This window comes from Centruroides vittatus, unplaced genomic scaffold, assembly GCF_030686945.1.
Source record: "Centruroides vittatus isolate TY-2023 unplaced genomic scaffold, ASM3068694v2 contig_290, whole genome shotgun sequence".
NCBI lineage: Eukaryota > Metazoa > Arthropoda > Arachnida > Scorpiones > Buthidae > Centruroides > Centruroides vittatus.
The window spans coordinates 2294314-2311887 of NW_027121846.1; the positions used below are offsets into that span (position 1 = coordinate 2294314).

The 17574-nt window shown below is 28.7% G+C and overlaps 1 protein-coding gene across 1 annotated transcript in view; it reads left to right on the forward strand.

The window, feature by feature from the left end:
• eIF2gamma (eukaryotic translation initiation factor 2 subunit gamma) overlaps window positions 1–15822 on the forward strand; it is a 34827-nt gene extending 19005 nt beyond the window's left edge. Inside the window, exons 11-13 of the mRNA XM_067266990.1 lie at window positions 968–1137; window positions 7814–7986; window positions 15610–15822. Coding sequence (XP_067123091.1) covers window positions 968–1137; window positions 7814–7986; window positions 15610–15664 — 398 coding nt within the window. The 3' untranslated portion in view covers window positions 15665–15822. The remainder of the gene's footprint in view (window positions 1–967; window positions 1138–7813; window positions 7987–15609) is intronic.
• The last annotated feature ends 1752 nt before the right edge of the window (window positions 15823–17574 follow it).

The following is a 17574-nucleotide window of genomic DNA, read 5'->3' on the forward strand; positions in this document are numbered from 1 at the left end:
TCGACCAGGACCTTGCTCTGGAAATCACCTCGTCCTTCTTCGGTTGGCGTGCTGGTTTTATGCTGTGAGGTGACGTCACAATTCAGCTGGGTTACTCCCCTTATTTACATACTTAGTTTTCTAACATTAAGTTTCTTTCTGGCAGCTTTAATTTTCTGACAAAATCTTACAAACCGTTTATAAAGTATTTAGCACAATTTTCTGGGATGTTATGACGGTTTAGTAAGTATTTCTTTTCTAGTGAGTATGGGGATTCCCCCCTCGATTTTTTTTTTTCTGCGGACTGTTTATTTCTGCTGGGCAGCGCAAGTGCGCGAGAATTTTTCCTACGGCGCTCGTTTTTTTTTCGTGAGTTGGTTTATTATCTTCTTTTTTTGGTTACTAATAAGAGAGTGGTGGGGAACCTTCATCCTAACTAAACATAAGCCCCAAACAAAATATAATAAAAGGAAAAATAATAATAAAATAAAAATAACGCTCGGACTCAGTTCCTTACAGTGAAAAAGAAGCTTCTTTATAGAAACTACTAGTTACCACATTTACTAAGATATATTTTTGTATTTAAAATTTAAACTCTAGTTCTACTTTTATATTTTATTTTACTTCATTTTTATGTTAGAATTTTAATTTACTATATGTTGAAATTATTGGAATGTTACATTTATAGTCAAATATTTAAAATTTAATGTTCTAATATTCTATATTTATTGTATTCTATTTTGGAACAGTTTGTAACTGTTGTTCCAAAATCAGTCATTTGAGGATGGCCTATGCATTAGGCTGAAAATGTTAGTGTATAAGCAAATAAATGTGCCTCAGTATTTATTTGCTTATACACTAATATTTTCTCACTGATAATTTTAGTAATTATTCTTTTTTCTGAGTATGGGTTCAATTGTTGTTGTTATATTATTATTCTATCAATTCATAATTAATTAGAACTAATGTATTTTAATATTTTTGACAGGTGTAGGAACAAAAATAGATCCCACGTTATCAAGAGCAGACAGAATGGTTGGTCAAGTGTTGGGAGCAGTTGGAGCATTACCAGAAATATTTACTGACTTAGAAATTGCTTATTTTCTTCTGAGAAGGCTTCTTGGAGTTCGTACTGAAGGAGATAAAAAGGGAGCTAAGGTAGGTAAACAAAAGTAATAATTTTATACATTTCTGGAAAGGTTTATGATTTTTATTATAGTGCATCTTCTAAAAAATAAGTTTAATATTTTTAGTACAGTTAAAAATGTCTTTATGAATAAGTGTTCAAATGGAAAACTATGAGTTCTGTTTGAATACTCATAGGTAAAAGATAAATTATGAATTTGTCATAAATTTAATGGGTTAATGTTACCCTAGGTCACAAAATGGCGGCGGCTGGATTTTTTCCCTACGTTGGAGACTGCGACGGGGAAAAATTTTTCCCTCGATTCAAGACGGCCACGTGACTGGCCGCCATCTTGAATAGCTCGACAATATACGCGGATTTTAACCGAAATGTAACAAATTAAAAAAAGCGAAAAAGTAATTTTTTACTTACTTTCCGATGAACGTTGGCTACTTCTTCCTTTGTTTCTTTCCTGTCCGATCCAAGTTTTTCCCGGTTTCGCTAACCTCCAGATTTTCTTTCGGTGCATTTCTTTTCTTCCCTGTTCTTTTTCCTTCGGCCACTGTTTTATTGGTCGATTGACATTTTCCTTCTTTTGATGTGGAAGCACTTTCTTGCTTTTTGACATCTTTCCCTTCTTCTTGTTTCTTGTTTCCTTTCTGCTTCGTACTAGCCGCGGGTGCCGAAGGAACGGTTTTGGGCTCGCGCCAAATCGGCACTTTTCCACTGCCAGGATATATGTTGCGTAAGTGTTGAGCAAAAATTTGAAATCTCTCACCTGGTTTCCTGGAGGGCCAGTTCAAGAATTTCTTATACATAAACAAGTACATGTACGAGTCAGATAGATCACTAGTATAGTGTTTTGGCAGGTGTTTCTTGTTTTTTAAATAGCCCCAGAGGTGTTCGATATTCTGAGTATGATCTCCTGTTTTGGGATCGACGTAATTTTTCGAATGATTTACTGTTCTATGTTCGACTGCTACCCCTACGATGTCGTCAATATGCATGTATCCTTTCCATTCGTCCATTATTATAGTGCTGCCTGAATTTACGTATTTATACACGATCCAATTCAAAGTATTTTCTGATCTGTCGTTAACCTGACATACGAAGCAATTCTTGTCTTCCCGGCAGATTCCGCCAACCACCCATTTCGTGCTCTTTAATATATGCCGTCTCTCGTACTTTCTCTTACATATGACAGTCTCGTCAATCTCCACTGTTTTATTTGGCCCTCCGATTTTAAATGATGACATATTACTCATAGCAATAAGCATTACCAACCTTATGTGCAGGGTTCCTACGCACCTGGAAAGTCAGGGAAAATCAGGAAAGTCAGGGATTTTCATTGGTTTCGGAAAAAGTCATGGAATGTCAGGGAATTTGTCAAAAATTGTCAAAAAGTCAGGGAATTTATCGAAAATTGTCAAAAAGTCAAGGAATTTGTCTCCTTAGCTGCCTCGTTGATTTCGTTTGCTGAATATGGCTGACCAAGCGTAGCCATCTGCAGGTGGCAAGAAGTAATGCTGCAATCTTTAATAAGAAAATATACCAGAATCCGAAATGGCTTTTTCACCGTTCTGAAGCCATATAATTTTACAGTTGTGGATTAATAACAGGATAAACTACTATTATGTAATAGTTTTTAATTTTAATAATTCAGCGATTATAAAAAGATAAATTTGTTAATTAGAATAAAAATAACTAATTAAAATTAGTTTACAAACTTTTAAAACTTGAGATCGTAATTTATTAGAATATTCACTTCAAAATAGCTAAATAGATCAGTAAAAATCGGTAATTTAATTGTTTTTCACATTTAAAACATTAGTGTACAACATAAAAAAAACTATAAATAGCTACCCGACATTTACAGTAAAATGCTGGTGCTGATTAGTAGTTTTTTACATTTGTTGTTACAATTTTCCTTGAAAGTACTGTACTGCAAGCATATTTTCCCCCCTCTCCCATTAATTTCTGCAACTTCGATACATAGTTTAATAATTCATTTCTGTTAAACTAATTTAATAATTAGTTTAACAGAAATGATGTTGGGTAACATAGCCACTGATTTTGGCAAATTTAGGGATCATACCTGTAATAGATATACTGTAGTTATAGTTTTGAAAATCAACTGGATCAGCGTTTCTCAACCTTTTTTGGCCTGCGGACCGATAAAATTTGTGAAAAAAATTTTGCGGACCGGTGGTGTTTTAACAAAAAACTTTACTATATATTAAAGAATTACTACAGAAGTAAATTGTAAAATTATCATCAACATTTATACATTATAAAATTTTTATTTATTAAATTATCACTATTTTTTTCAATAAGAAAATTTTTAATGCAGAGCGGTAAAAATTCTCTGCGGACCGATCAAGAATCTCCACGGACCGGTGGTTGAGAAACAGTGAACTAGATAATCCAATAGTTTAACCAATGTTAACTTGCTATATAATTTAAAAAGCTGATAAATTTTTTAAAAAATTAATCAAATGTATTTTAACTTTTTAGTATCTTAGTGCGAAACAACACCAAAACTATTTTTATAGTTATGTTGCAAAAGAACGAGATTTTATAGTTACGATTCTATGCGCTGAACTTCTATATTTTATTAATGTATAATTGTAATTTCGTTTGATGTTTATTTCTGTATTTATTTTATTTTATTTAAATTCTATAACATTAGTTCGTTTAATTAAAATTTGCTATAAAAGTGAGAAAGATGGTTTGTGATATGATTTGCAATAATTATAAGAATTGTAATTAAGGGTTAAAATAAATAAATTTTGTCTGAATTATTAAGAAAATTTTATGAAAAGATGAAATTTAATGCAAAATTAAATAAATAATGAATAAAAATTATTAAAAATAATTATTAAAACTCTGGCTTTACATCGAAACCGAAATCAAAATGGCGGCAACAGAACATTTTTTTTTCTTTTAATGAGTTGCCAATTCAGCTAATTTAGTGGATTTATGAACAATCTAGCTAAAAAAACCAAACAGTTCTAATGGAAACAGTATGATTTGAGTATTTTTATTAAAAAATGTCTAGCTGTAAATTTGAATTTTGAGTTGGTTGGCAACACTACTTTTAATTAATATATATGCAGATGCGGATTGGATGTCGTTTGAATGTTGTACTTAGTATTGTGACAAAACAAGTCTTACACATTGCTATCTGATCTGGTTCATCTGTCTTTTAATAATAATGTTCGAGGTTTGTGTTTTTCTACATTTTTAAATTATAATGGCACGGAAACAAACGAGGTTTAATCTCCAATGGCTAGATCCAGCTATTCATCCAGAATTCAATTCCTGGTTAGGAACTGTAAAAGATGATGATACAAAAGCATTTTGCTGCATTTGTTGTAAAGTTTTCTCGTTAAGCAATATGGGAAAGCGTGCATTAATATCCCATGCAAATAGTTCTAGTCATGTTGAAATAAAAAGATTGAAGTCGGAACAAACTTCGCTGGTAAGGTTTTTAACCCCAACAAATTCAAACTCTTCTAATAGTCAACAAAATGTGTGTGAAACGGCTTCTGTTGTGGAAGATAGATCTAAGATCATTAATGAACAGTCTCTCACCAAATCAACATTTCTTAGCAGCACATTGACACCTTTTGTGATAAAAGATGATGTAATAAAAGCAGAGATAACTTGGGCATTGGCAGTTGTAAAGAAAAAGATGTCACTCAATTCATGCTCTGATATTAAAAACATTTTCAAAAAAATGTTTCCTGACAGTGCTATAGCCACACAATTTCAATTGGGTCCAGATAAAGCTTCCTATATAATAAATTATGGCCTAGCCCATTATTTCAGAGAAAAATTGATTGATGCTGTTACAAGTTGTGATAATATTACTATCTCCTTTGACGAATCACTAAACAAAGTTGCTCAAAGAACTCAAATGGATCTTGTGATAAAATACTGGGATGAGAGTAAAGATAAGGTTATGACCAGATATTTAAATAGCGTCTTTCTGGATCATACTACAGCAGATGATCTTCTCTCTGCATTTCTCAATGGCCTTTCAGACACTCATCTTGATCTAGCAAAAATTCTTCATATCTGTATACTCAATCAATGTTCACGGTAAATAAAATGCTGTTTCATTATGTCGATATTCCACACTGTAAGAAATGTGAGGGTCAGGGAATTTGGACAAAGTTGGTCAGGGAAAATCAGGGAAAGTCAGGGAATTCAAAACAAGAATTTGAGTAGGAACCCTGTATGTGATTGGACCAATCGACACCCGCCTTTCTAGATATGCCTGCCGCAATCGCAGAGGTCATCGCAGTACATTCCAGACAAAGATAGTTCCATATAAACGACAGAATGCTACCCCAGGAAATGCGACCAAATTTACTTTTAAATGTACCTTCGAAGGCTGAAGTCATTGTACGGCACTTCGTGCATCGCAGGAAACAGCTTTCTCTATTACTCCGGTAGTATAATTTGCATAGGGAATCACAATAAATGCAAATGGCCTCGGTCGGCTGTATTCCTAATTTCGCAGCAAATTTAAATGCGCTATCGATAAGAGGAGGTACACCTAACTCCAAAAATTCGCCTTCCATCAACTTGTAAAAATCACGGCAAGTGCATTTCGACCAAAATTCGTCGTTGGAAAGCAAATCGACTAAATCACTCATTTCCGAACAATTTGTAATAAACTAAAAGAGGGGAGGTTGGAATGTAGGTAAAAAAAAAACAAATCCTTTCCTTAATTTCTAATTACAGGTTTTTCTAACGCTTAGCGAAATATTGCAATAAAAGAAATAGGAATACTTACAAATACAGGAAGTAATAATAACAAATATTAACCGCTAATAGTTAATGCGAAACCGATAAATCGTTATGAAAAGAAATACGACTGTTCAACCGAACTGTAACACAGCAGCAGGCGTTTCCAACTGGTATAGGCAATTTGCATAAAATTGAATCGAAATGAACAAAATTCACGTCACAGATCAAGCTTTTGCATATTCGTTCGTAAAACCACTACGAATTACCCGCCGATATTACTCTCGCACGACGTCACGAAAAGGCTCCCTCTACCGTCCCAAATTTACACACACGAAAGTCGCCGTTTCGAGGTTACAGGACACTCGCCAACGTCGAACTCAGGTATGAAACTGAACAATTCTCCAAGGCGTCGACGTCACGACTCTAGGGGAAAATTTTTTCCCCGTCGCAGTCTCCAACGTAGGGAAAAAATCCAGCCGCCGCCATTTTGTGACCTAGGGTAACATTAACCATTTAATGTATACAGTATAGCTTTAACAACTTAAAAATAAGATTATTTAAATAGAATAAAAATTAAAAAATTGACAAATAAATGTCACATATGTCTTTTATACATCTTTGCCATTATATGTTTAAAATATCTTTTTGTTTTTTATGCAAAATTACTCAATTACTTTTAATATGTTCAGAGAAATGAAAATTCAGAAATTTCTTATTTGTTGAGAAACTTAATTATTTTTTTACATAATAAATATGCTTGAAGTATCATATTAATAAATTCAAAGTAAATAAAAATTACAAATGAAATTTTCATAAAATGTTGGAATAAATTTTTATACATTTCCATAAAATAAATTTTATCCTTTAATTAAATTTTCACAATTAATTATATTGTTTACAAACATACTATATTTAATAATTGAGATTTAAAAAAAACCATGTAATTTCTGTACATATTCTGTAAACTGACTATTATTAATCAGTTTACAAATGAATGAAAACTTTGTTAGATTTTTTTTAAAAGTATAAGGTATAATAATATTTTGATCCTTTTTTAATGAATTTAGTTTAGTGAATTATATTTATAAAACTTCTTGTACAGTTGTTGTTTTGCCTTAAAATGAAGTAAAAATAAAAAAAATAAAAAAACATTTACTTTAAAAATATTCTTAAATATAAAACAAACTTCATTGATGATTGTTTTGTAATTAACAGTTCGTAAAAGCTAATAGATAACTAACACATTTATTAGATCATGATTATGACAAAGAAATGATTTAATTTTGCTAAAAATATTCATTTTTTTTCAAATATATTTACAAAAATGATTTTATTTTATCAAAACCATAGAATGCTTTCAGTAATGTTTATTCATTCAGTATAAATTACAGATATCATAAGATGTTTTGTTATATTGTAATATTTTAGAAAAATATATCTTGTAGGAAAGATTTCTGCATTTATTACCTTCATAATAGTCTATCATTTTTAGTTTTGTAGATAATGACAAATTTATAATAATAATAATAATGTTAAAAGAGTAGTTAACTTCTAAAAGCTGGAACAGTTCAATAAATACACTCAGATGTTTTTACTTGTTACTTCCAGCAATGATGTAAAAAAATTTTTGTAACCTGAGGAAGGCTACTAAACCAACTGAAAATGTTTGTTTTCTTCTATTTATCTATTAAACATTGTTGTTGGAAGTAACAGTGTAAGTAAAAGCATCTGTGTGTGTTTAATATTAAGAGTATTTAGTATTTCAATAATTTATTATTTATTTTATTAAAATATCATTTAAAATTACTCAAATTTTTGATTTGCTATCAAGTTGACTATCTTAAACATTTTGGATATCTATAATATATGTTTAAAAAAACCAATTTTTTTATCATGCAGAGTTTATTGCAGTTTAAGATTGTCAATTTTTTTTTTCCTTTTCTTTTGCAGGTTCAGAAATTATCCAAAGGAGAAGTGCTGATGGTTAACATTGGTTCTTTATCAACAGGAGGAAGAGTAGTGGCTGTAAAAGCTGATTTAGCTAAAATTACTTTAACAACTCCAGTTTGCACAGAAATAGCTGAAAAAATAGCCCTTAGTAGAAGAGTTGAAAAACATTGGAGGTAAGATATTTATATAATAATGATGAAATACAAAATTTACAAGAAAATTAATTTAAACACTATTTTTGATAAGAAAATAGAGGGAAAAATGTATATGTTGTAACCATATGTTGAAATTTGCATTTTGAGTACTAGCACATTCAGTAATAGACATATGTTTCAGAATCTGTCTGGTTTTTCTGGTCACTTCTTGAAATGCTAACCTGGTTTCTGCAGATGTTGAAATAGGTTTATATTTCAGCATCTGTCCAAAAAACTATGTATTTCCTGTAATGTCTAACAGTTTATATGTTGTAACTTTTCTAAATTTGAATTATTTGTTAAAAGTAAATCTTTTTAATAAATTTATATTATTTCGATTATGACAAAATAATTTTAGTAAATAATTATTTTTTGTAAATTAAGAAAAAATATCTAAATTATTTTACATTGTGAATTAAATATTTAATGGCTATATATATAGCCATTAAATGTATTTAATAAATATGTAAAATATATATATATATATGAAACATAGTATAGGAGCAACTTAAAATTGCTAATACTTTTTATTCAAAGAAAAAGTTTTAAAATATTTTTAGTATATTTGATCAGATTTGTACTCATGAACTTCTTGATAGCCATTGTTAACGAATTTGCATTTTGCATTTACTTGAATATTTTATTCAAGTAAATGCAAAATGTTGAGAGTCATAAAATTTCATCTCCTCTTGTCAATAAATTGAGCTTTGCTTATGGTATTTTATTTTATTGACACAAACCATTCAAAAATACAATCTGCAGAAAGTGTGACTACAGTTGGTCTACAGGATTAACAATATCCCAAACAAATTGTATATTTGAAGAACTTGTGGTTAGAATCAATAAAGCAACTGCAGTCAAATAGACGTTTTTGATAGACTACATGTTGTTGACAATTGCATTTCTTTCTACTTTTATAATTTGCATGCTCTACATACATGTAGATTTTATCTCAATAGGATTTGCATGTTAGAGATATGATGTCCATTATGCTTTACTTTTACACTAAATCAACCTTAATAAGTTCACTAATGTTGATGCCACCATTGTAGCAACACTCACTCACTGTAAGCCTACTACAGTTCATGTAATGTAGAGATGTTTGATCGCATTTATACAGTAGTGTGTGTTTATTCATGCTTGTAAATGGAACTGAACTGCTGCATGCACTTTGTAAGCACCCAAAATCCCAGCTTAAGTCTATGGCAGTTTTTCCATGATATTCCTCAAGGATACAATTTGATCAGAATTTAAAATAGCTTACAACATTCACTGATTTGGACTTGATGTCCATACCAAATTTGGTCAAGATCAGTCAAACAGTTTTGGGGAAGTTATTTAAATCTAATGATATTTGAATGAAAGAAATGAGCTGAGGGAATATAGTGACTGATGCTCAAATAATAATAGATGTTTTATTTTAAAAATATATGCAGTAAAACCCCTCTCAATTAACCATGATTCTTCATTATTCAAGGTAAACCTGGAAGTGAATAAGTTACTTTTTTTATAATATACAGACACTCCTCAACTTATGATGTTTCAACATATGATGACCAATGTGAGTGAATCAGAAGCATAAAAACTATTAGAATTTGAATTCAAGCAGTTTGCACCTTATAGCATCTCCTTCATCCAGCAACTAATATTTCACCATCTCCTTTAATTTTTTTTTAATGTTTTATAATAAAATTTCAATGCATACTTTTCTGGTAGATGTCACAATATTTGAAAGATTACTGTGTATTTAACATTATCATAGTATACTTGTGTACATTTTCTGATTTTATTCATTCATTCTTTCTTTTTTTCTGTACACTTTATGATACAATATGCAATGCTATGTGCTGTATAACCTTTCATATAGCCTTTTTATTTATTTATTTACTGTATTTGTTTTTGACATATGACATTTTTCAGGACGTAATTTCCATTTGTAAGTCGAGAGAGAGTATAAAAGTTTTACTGTGAATGCATTGAGCATGTAAATAGGCAAATCTCTGGCTTAAAACTTAATTTGTTCCTAAAAGTTGTTTGAAAACCAATTTGTTTTAAAACCAAAACAAATTTTCTCATAAGAAATAATGGAAAATGGAATTATCCATTCCTGATCCTCTAAAACAAAACTTTTTAAAAATCTTTTTAGATGTATTACATGCATAAAATGCCAAAAAAGGCATTATAATATTACTTTATCTATATCTATACCTATATATATATATATTATATATATAACATTTTGCTTTTAATATATGTATATATATTAAAAGCAAAATGTTTCATCACTGCCAACTGAAATCGATTATATTTCACCTTGGCAACCAGAGTTGAGTTACTAATTTACAGCACTTCTTTGTAAATTGTTAGTTTCTAACAATTTACAAAGAAGTGCTGTAAATTAGTAACTCAACTCTGGTTGCCAAGGTGAAATATAATCAAATCAGTTGAAACACGGAATGTGTGGATTCACAGAAAGTTTAATTTTATTTTATTTTTCAGTTTTGGTGTAAAGGCCAGTTTTAATTATTTTATTTTTAAATTTAATTATTAGTTTTAGTTTAACTGGCTACCTAGTATTAATAAATATTATTATAATAAATTTTTGTTGTTTAATTTAACTTAAGCATATTTAAACATGAATTCTTGAATGCCATTTATATTATTGAATATCAACTAACCCAGTTTTTATTAAGTAATTCGATTTAAATTCAACTGTGGAGCATACCGAAAAATGGAAATAATATCTTTCCCATATGAACATTGAAATGTAATTTAAATAGCAATGTCATAGATGATTCATTACATGATGCGAGGTGATCTTGGTGTCAGTAACTTTTGAACCGGTAGTCTGTTGTTGATTGGTCAGGTCATCGACTTTCTTTAACACAGGAAATGTAGGGAGTTGACCATCAGTGGTTGGCTCTGAATAGCTTGTTTGGCAACCAGGGCAAATATAGCATTCAAAATTTTTGTTTGTAAACCAAATTGTTTGAAAAGCAAGGTATTTGAAACCCGATGTTTGACTGTACTGTAGTACTTTTACCCTTGACTGTACCAAGCAAATGGCAGATCCTAAAGTTATGTTGTTGTTTTTTTGGTTCTATGATTACTAAGAGGATTTTTTCCAATCCCACCATGGCAAGGCCCACAATGAGGGCAGAAAAGTGATAAAGAACATAGCACAGCATATTTGGGACAAGCCACCCAATTCATTTTCCATAATGATGCAGTCATATCAGCATCATTTTTCATAATGTTGCTGATATGATTGCAGAATATTGCAACAAAGGAAGAAGAGTCTTTATAAAACAAACTTGAAAGGATTTTTTAAGGAAGAGTTTAAAACATAACATGTATCACAAACTAATTTGTTTCTGTTATCTTTTATCATTTAACTTCAATGTGAGACAAATCATTTGTTAAAATGTAACTACAGTAATACACATTTTTATTCTTAAATCTATTGTACATATGTGTTAGCTGTATAGTATATGATGTAAAAGAAAGGTTTTACTAATGTATGATTAAATTCACTGAATATATATAAAGAGATTTAAAGTGATCTATATAAATCTTTTATATTTGTAATTTTTAATCCAAAATGGCATTGGCCATTCATTTTATTTCAGTTTTCAGTTGTCAGAGATAGAATCATCAGTTCACATTACTTCAGATAATTGGCGTTTTACTGTATTTTATACAGTAAAACTCCAATTATCCGAAGTACACTTAATATACAATAGAAAAAGTTGGAAAATAAATACATGAAAATGTATTTCATGTATGAAAAGTGTTTATGAAGGTTTTATGTACATATCAAACTGATTTTTAATTTAAATATATTTTCTTTAAAAGCATTGCATCATAACCTAATCATAATAAATATGTAAGTTAAATTTTTTTTTTTATAATACTGACTGAAACTGGAAATATTTGATGTTGGAGTTAAACTAATAATAGGTTAATAGCATACTAAATCAGATTATCAATACAAACCACAGCAAATCCTCACTTAATATCATCAATAGGTTTTAAGAAACTGCGACATTAAGCAAAACAACATATAAAACTAATTTTAATCCAGGCTAATTGATATAAGCAAGATATAATTCAGTTAATATTTATTCTTAGTGAATTGTGTTTATGTTTGTATCTTCCAACATTTATTTTCCACCTTGAAGAATCAGTTTTACTGTTTCTAAAAGAAATTCAACAGTAATAATTGTAAATGATTACAAATGACATTATAACAAAATGATGTTAAATGAGACTTACTGTATGTAAGCTATAAATAGTATTTACATTTTTGAATTTTTAATAGAAAAATTAATTTTCTAATTTATAACTTTGATTATAAGTATATTTTCAATAAATTTGATATATAATCTGATATTTATATGGATATAAAAATTCAACTCTCTCTCTTTCTCTCTCTATACCAGAAAATATTCTTAAGGAAATAATTAATCTAGGACAATGTTGGTAACCCCATTTAGCACACTATAAGAGAGTGATGTTATCAATATAAATTGTGACCTGATGATAGAGAAAATACTAATCAAGTTGTACATCTGGTTCTGTTATTTGAATGAAAAAACTGATAAAATATTTAATTTTCTTTTTTTTTTTTAATTTGAATTAAACTATTTAGAAATATATTCTTTTGGGAAATACATTTTAAATTTAATTCTAGCTTCAATTCTTATCTAATTATCTTAAACTATATATAATTTAAAGACAAGAACAAAAATAATTTGTAGTCTTCTTAATATATCCTTTTTATCTACATTGAAACACAATAAAAAACATTAGAAGAGTTGATTTTTTCCAGCACGAAACTGTAGTTTCGTGCAATGTTTCGGGAAAACAAGCATGGCAGTTGGGTGTCAGAATCTTGTAAAAATTATAATAACAGTAAAAATTTCAGGTCAATGGATTCTGTCCGTAGGTATGAGAATGATATATTAAAAAGACTCCAAATGATTTTCATATTTGTCTTGTTTATATTTTTAAGTAATTTTGAATGAAAATTAAATACACTCTTGACTTACAATTAGCTTGTATTTCAATCACAATTTAATAAAAATAAATAAATAATGATTATATTTAAATATGTAAAAAAAAATTACAACCTAAAATTGTCTAGGAGTTACTGATAATAAATCTATTGCTATGTGATCAGTCATCCATTAGATAAAGTGTTTGGCAAATAATTTGTTTGTAATCAATTGTTATATTAGCAATTTGCATGCATTTTGTTGTTTCTGAAGTAATTTGCATATAATTGAGTGCTTGGTGATTAATTGACAACAAGATCATCATTAAGATGGTGATGAATCATTCCATTAATCATTTTTTTTTAAATATATAATACACATCCTAAATTTTGAATAATTAATGTCAAACTTTGCTAAAATAAAATGATGATAACAAGATTATTATATTGATTTATAATGCTTTTTGATTGTTTTTTAATCTTTTAATATAAAAAAAATTATTTAAAATTATAAATATAATTTATAATCATTATATAAACTTGCTTTGTAAGTTTTTAATTTAGATTTTGATTTAATATTGATGATGATCACAATAATTGAGTATTGAATTGGCAATATTATTTACTGTATTCTGTACATACAATTACTTTTTTATTTAGGAAACTATGTCATTTATATATGACATAGGATATAACTGGTCGAATACATTAATAAATGTCACGATAATTTATTATTCATATCATTTCTGGTTTAAAACTTGTCTTCCTAATTATCAATGTATGAAAGTTGAAACCAAATACAAGATAAATATATTTAATTCTTTTTTTTTTAATTGGAAATCCAGTGTTAGAAGACTGGTTTGCTCAGGAATATCAAATAATTTACCCAGGAATTCTGATCCACAGATCATGACTCCCATGAACTTTGGCAGATTTATATACCCCATTTCATATACATTAATCTTTTCCATATATATTGAGTAATGCTAGTTTTTTAAAATTCTCCCTTAAATTGATCCAAGGAACAGTTTGACTGCAGCTTTAATTTGTGTAATATAATTAATTTTCCAAGAAAATGCAGCATATATTTGGAATGTGTTTAAATACAGTAGTAGTTTTAACTGGCTTTATTTGAATTTCAGATTTGTCACAAGTAATTTTTAATTCTTTAAAATGTAAAATGTATATCAGAATAATTAAATTGCTAAATAATGATTTGTAATTAATTAAGATTAGTTATAACTGTTCAAATGTTTATTCTTGTTATAAATGTTTTTGGTCTTCTATTTTTTAATTACTATATTCAAAACCAGAGGGAGCCACCTAAAAAGAAGTTCCAATTTATCACAATACTGCTTCTCTGTAATTACAAATCATTTGAATTACAAAAAGGCAAACCTAAATTAATTTCATCTTTTATGATTTTTAATAATGTTCATATTTGACAAATGTTATCAGCATTGCAAATATTTTGTTTTATTCTGGTTTTTCTCAATAAAGTTAAAAAAAAAAATACTTTTGATATCTTCCTAACAAACAAATTTTTAGTTAAATATATATTTTAGTAATAATAATTCTTTTTATAAATGCATAAAATCAGTTGTTGATTTTCTCCGAAAGGTAACTTAAGGCTACGAGAATATGTTTTAATTTTCATCTGACTTTGTATGGCATTAATGAATATGATTATTTTGACAGGTTGCATTAATTTAACCAAACAGATTACTACTTTTAATATTAAAACCAATATTTAAAATTTATAAGTCACTTTTTAATGCACTTATTTTAAATGCTATCTAATATACTTTAATTTATTCTTTCATTAATGAATATTTTCTAACACGCAGAATCTTTAATTCTTTCTGTAATTACGTCTCCTGTCGAAATATAAAATTTAACACTAAAAATATAAAATAATTTTATTTAGTAATATTTAACAAAATATCAATTAGTTTGATAGTTTAAATGTAAAAAGTAATGTAATTATCATTTACAGTCATCAATAATTCTTTCTCCTTGTGCAAATTACTTTTATAGTTTCAAATTCATGAAGCTTATCGTCTTAAATACAATCTATCATTCATAGGAAAAAAGCAAAGTTGCCTTCAAGTGAATAGATCACATCTTAATACACATGATCCTATCAGCTTATTCCAATTAAAATGAAAGAAAAAATAACAAAGAAATTTATTTAATCACTATTATCTCTTGTATTTTTTAAAATAAATATAGTTAAAATAATGTATGGATTATTTAAAATTTGAAAGTTTAAAAGTTTTTTTTGATGTTAATGCAGCAGTAGAGACAATGATGAAAGTTATATCAATCATGAGAAATGAATAATAGCAAAAAAATATAACTTCATTAACATAATTTTGATCAGGCTATCATTATAGATGAAATCATGATACATATCAAATTATAAGTTATGATCATTGTTAAGAGAAGTCAAATGTTTCTTCGGACAAATCTATTTGATGAAGTCAATATTTATTGGGTCAAATGCATTAAAATCAACTTATTTAAAATATTTTGTTTAGATTTTTTACTGCTATAATTTAGATATTTTTGAACATTTTATTTATAAAAAAGTTTTTAAATTTCAGATTGATCGGATGGGGTGAAATTCGTCGTGGAGCAACTATCAAACCGTCAACATAGAAAATATTTTTCCAGAAATTAAATTATCTCTGAAAGGTATTAAGAAAAACATTTGTAAACACAAAGATTTGGAATGAAATAAATTGGTGTGTCATGTCCATTCACATTGTTACTTTTTTAAAAGAGGATGTTTAAAATAAACAAAATGCTGAAAAATAGTTTGTCTTGGAATTTTAAAATAGTTTCCTGTTAAATTTTATTAAGGTGGAAGATAATGCACGATATTTTTCTTATCAGCGCTGCTCTCGATACTTTCATAAACAAAACTGTCATGATTTATCTTTAGCAAATCAAATATTATCTAAGACTGGTAAGTCCATAGTCTGATTTAGATAAGCAAGAAAATATAAGTTTACTTTTAAAATTTGAAAGCAATTAATTAAGATGATGTAGGCCATTGTGAAGTGATTAGTAAAGCACGTAGTTATTTCCCTTTGAGACGGAAGATGCCGACAAAGGAGAATCGGCAGTCGGCTACTTTCAAAGATTTTGATAAGCAAAAGAATCAAACCTCCACTTTACATGGGCTTGAGCAAACAATAAATATAACCTTAAAAGTACTACAAGTAGATAAAATAGTATTGATATTGCACTGCTATGGAGCCACTACATTTTTTGAAAAGTTGTTTATCAAAGATAAAGATGAGGAAAAATGAAACAGTTCCCAGAATCTGTAGTCCATTTTTACTCTAAGATTGATGGTAAACTAGTTGGAAGATGTAAAAAGTGGCTAGAAGGAAAATTGACAGTTAAATGTATCCATAAAAAGTGGTGGTACATGATGGGCTAAGTAATAAATAATGTGTACTGGCCAGTGTATATCAAACAGTTATAACAATATGAAGTTAATGAAATTTTATTTTTGTTTTTAATAATTGAAACTTCAATTTTAAAATATTTTAAATGGGATAAAAAAAATAAAAAAACTTTTAAAAATTGAAAACTAAATGTTAATGTGCTGGAATGACATTCATTCAGTCATACATCTTTGTGATCTGAGAATCATTTATTTTAATCAATCATTAATGCTTGACATAAACTATTACAATCCAAGTTTCCAAAGCAAAACGCTTAAAGTACTTTTATTATTATTATTTTCATTATTATTATATTATAGAACGTTAGTGAAATATTTAAAAAACAAAACGATATTAATGATACAAACTAGTTTATGTTATGTCAGTCAAATTGACAATATATTAGATTGGTGCTGGACACGCATAGAATATGCAGTTATTCCAATGGTTCCTCCTTTATATTACATGAACGATTAATCATCTACACGAACAAAATAACAATGACAGTTATCGTCCAATCTGCTTGTAGTTCTTGTAATCTCTTGTATCTTTTTGTTCAACAGGCGGTATGTTTCATGGCCCACTGACCTTCGGAGGGAGAGAGTTTTTGGTGATCTTAAGTGGATCTCTTGACGTGTTCCAAATTGAGATGGTATCCATTTTAGAAAAGGTCAGTGGACTTAAAAAACAAAAAAATTAAAAGATTTCATTTATCTGCTCTTTCTTTTCGACATTTTAACCTTGAAAGTTCGTGAGATACGGAGAAGGTGGTATAGATCACGTTTAATTCTTTTGAAGTTCAGTAGACTGGTTAACTAGAGTCTGAAATTAGATCTATTATCTTGCTAAGTACTTCGCATTGTCACATCCCAACGAATAGGTAACGAGTTGAAATGAAACAATTAGAAAAAGAGGCGCGAACTTAAACAAAACCTTTATTCTCTGGAAATTAGCTCATATAAGAAATGTTTTTGACATTGGTAGAGCCTGGAGGCCCATTATTCGTAATATCCCATTAGACGTTTTAATAGATGAGGTTTATCCGGATGGCAAACTTGTTATTACTGGGAAGGAGCGATCCTGCCTTCGTTCCAATCGCTCTCGGAGGTAGTA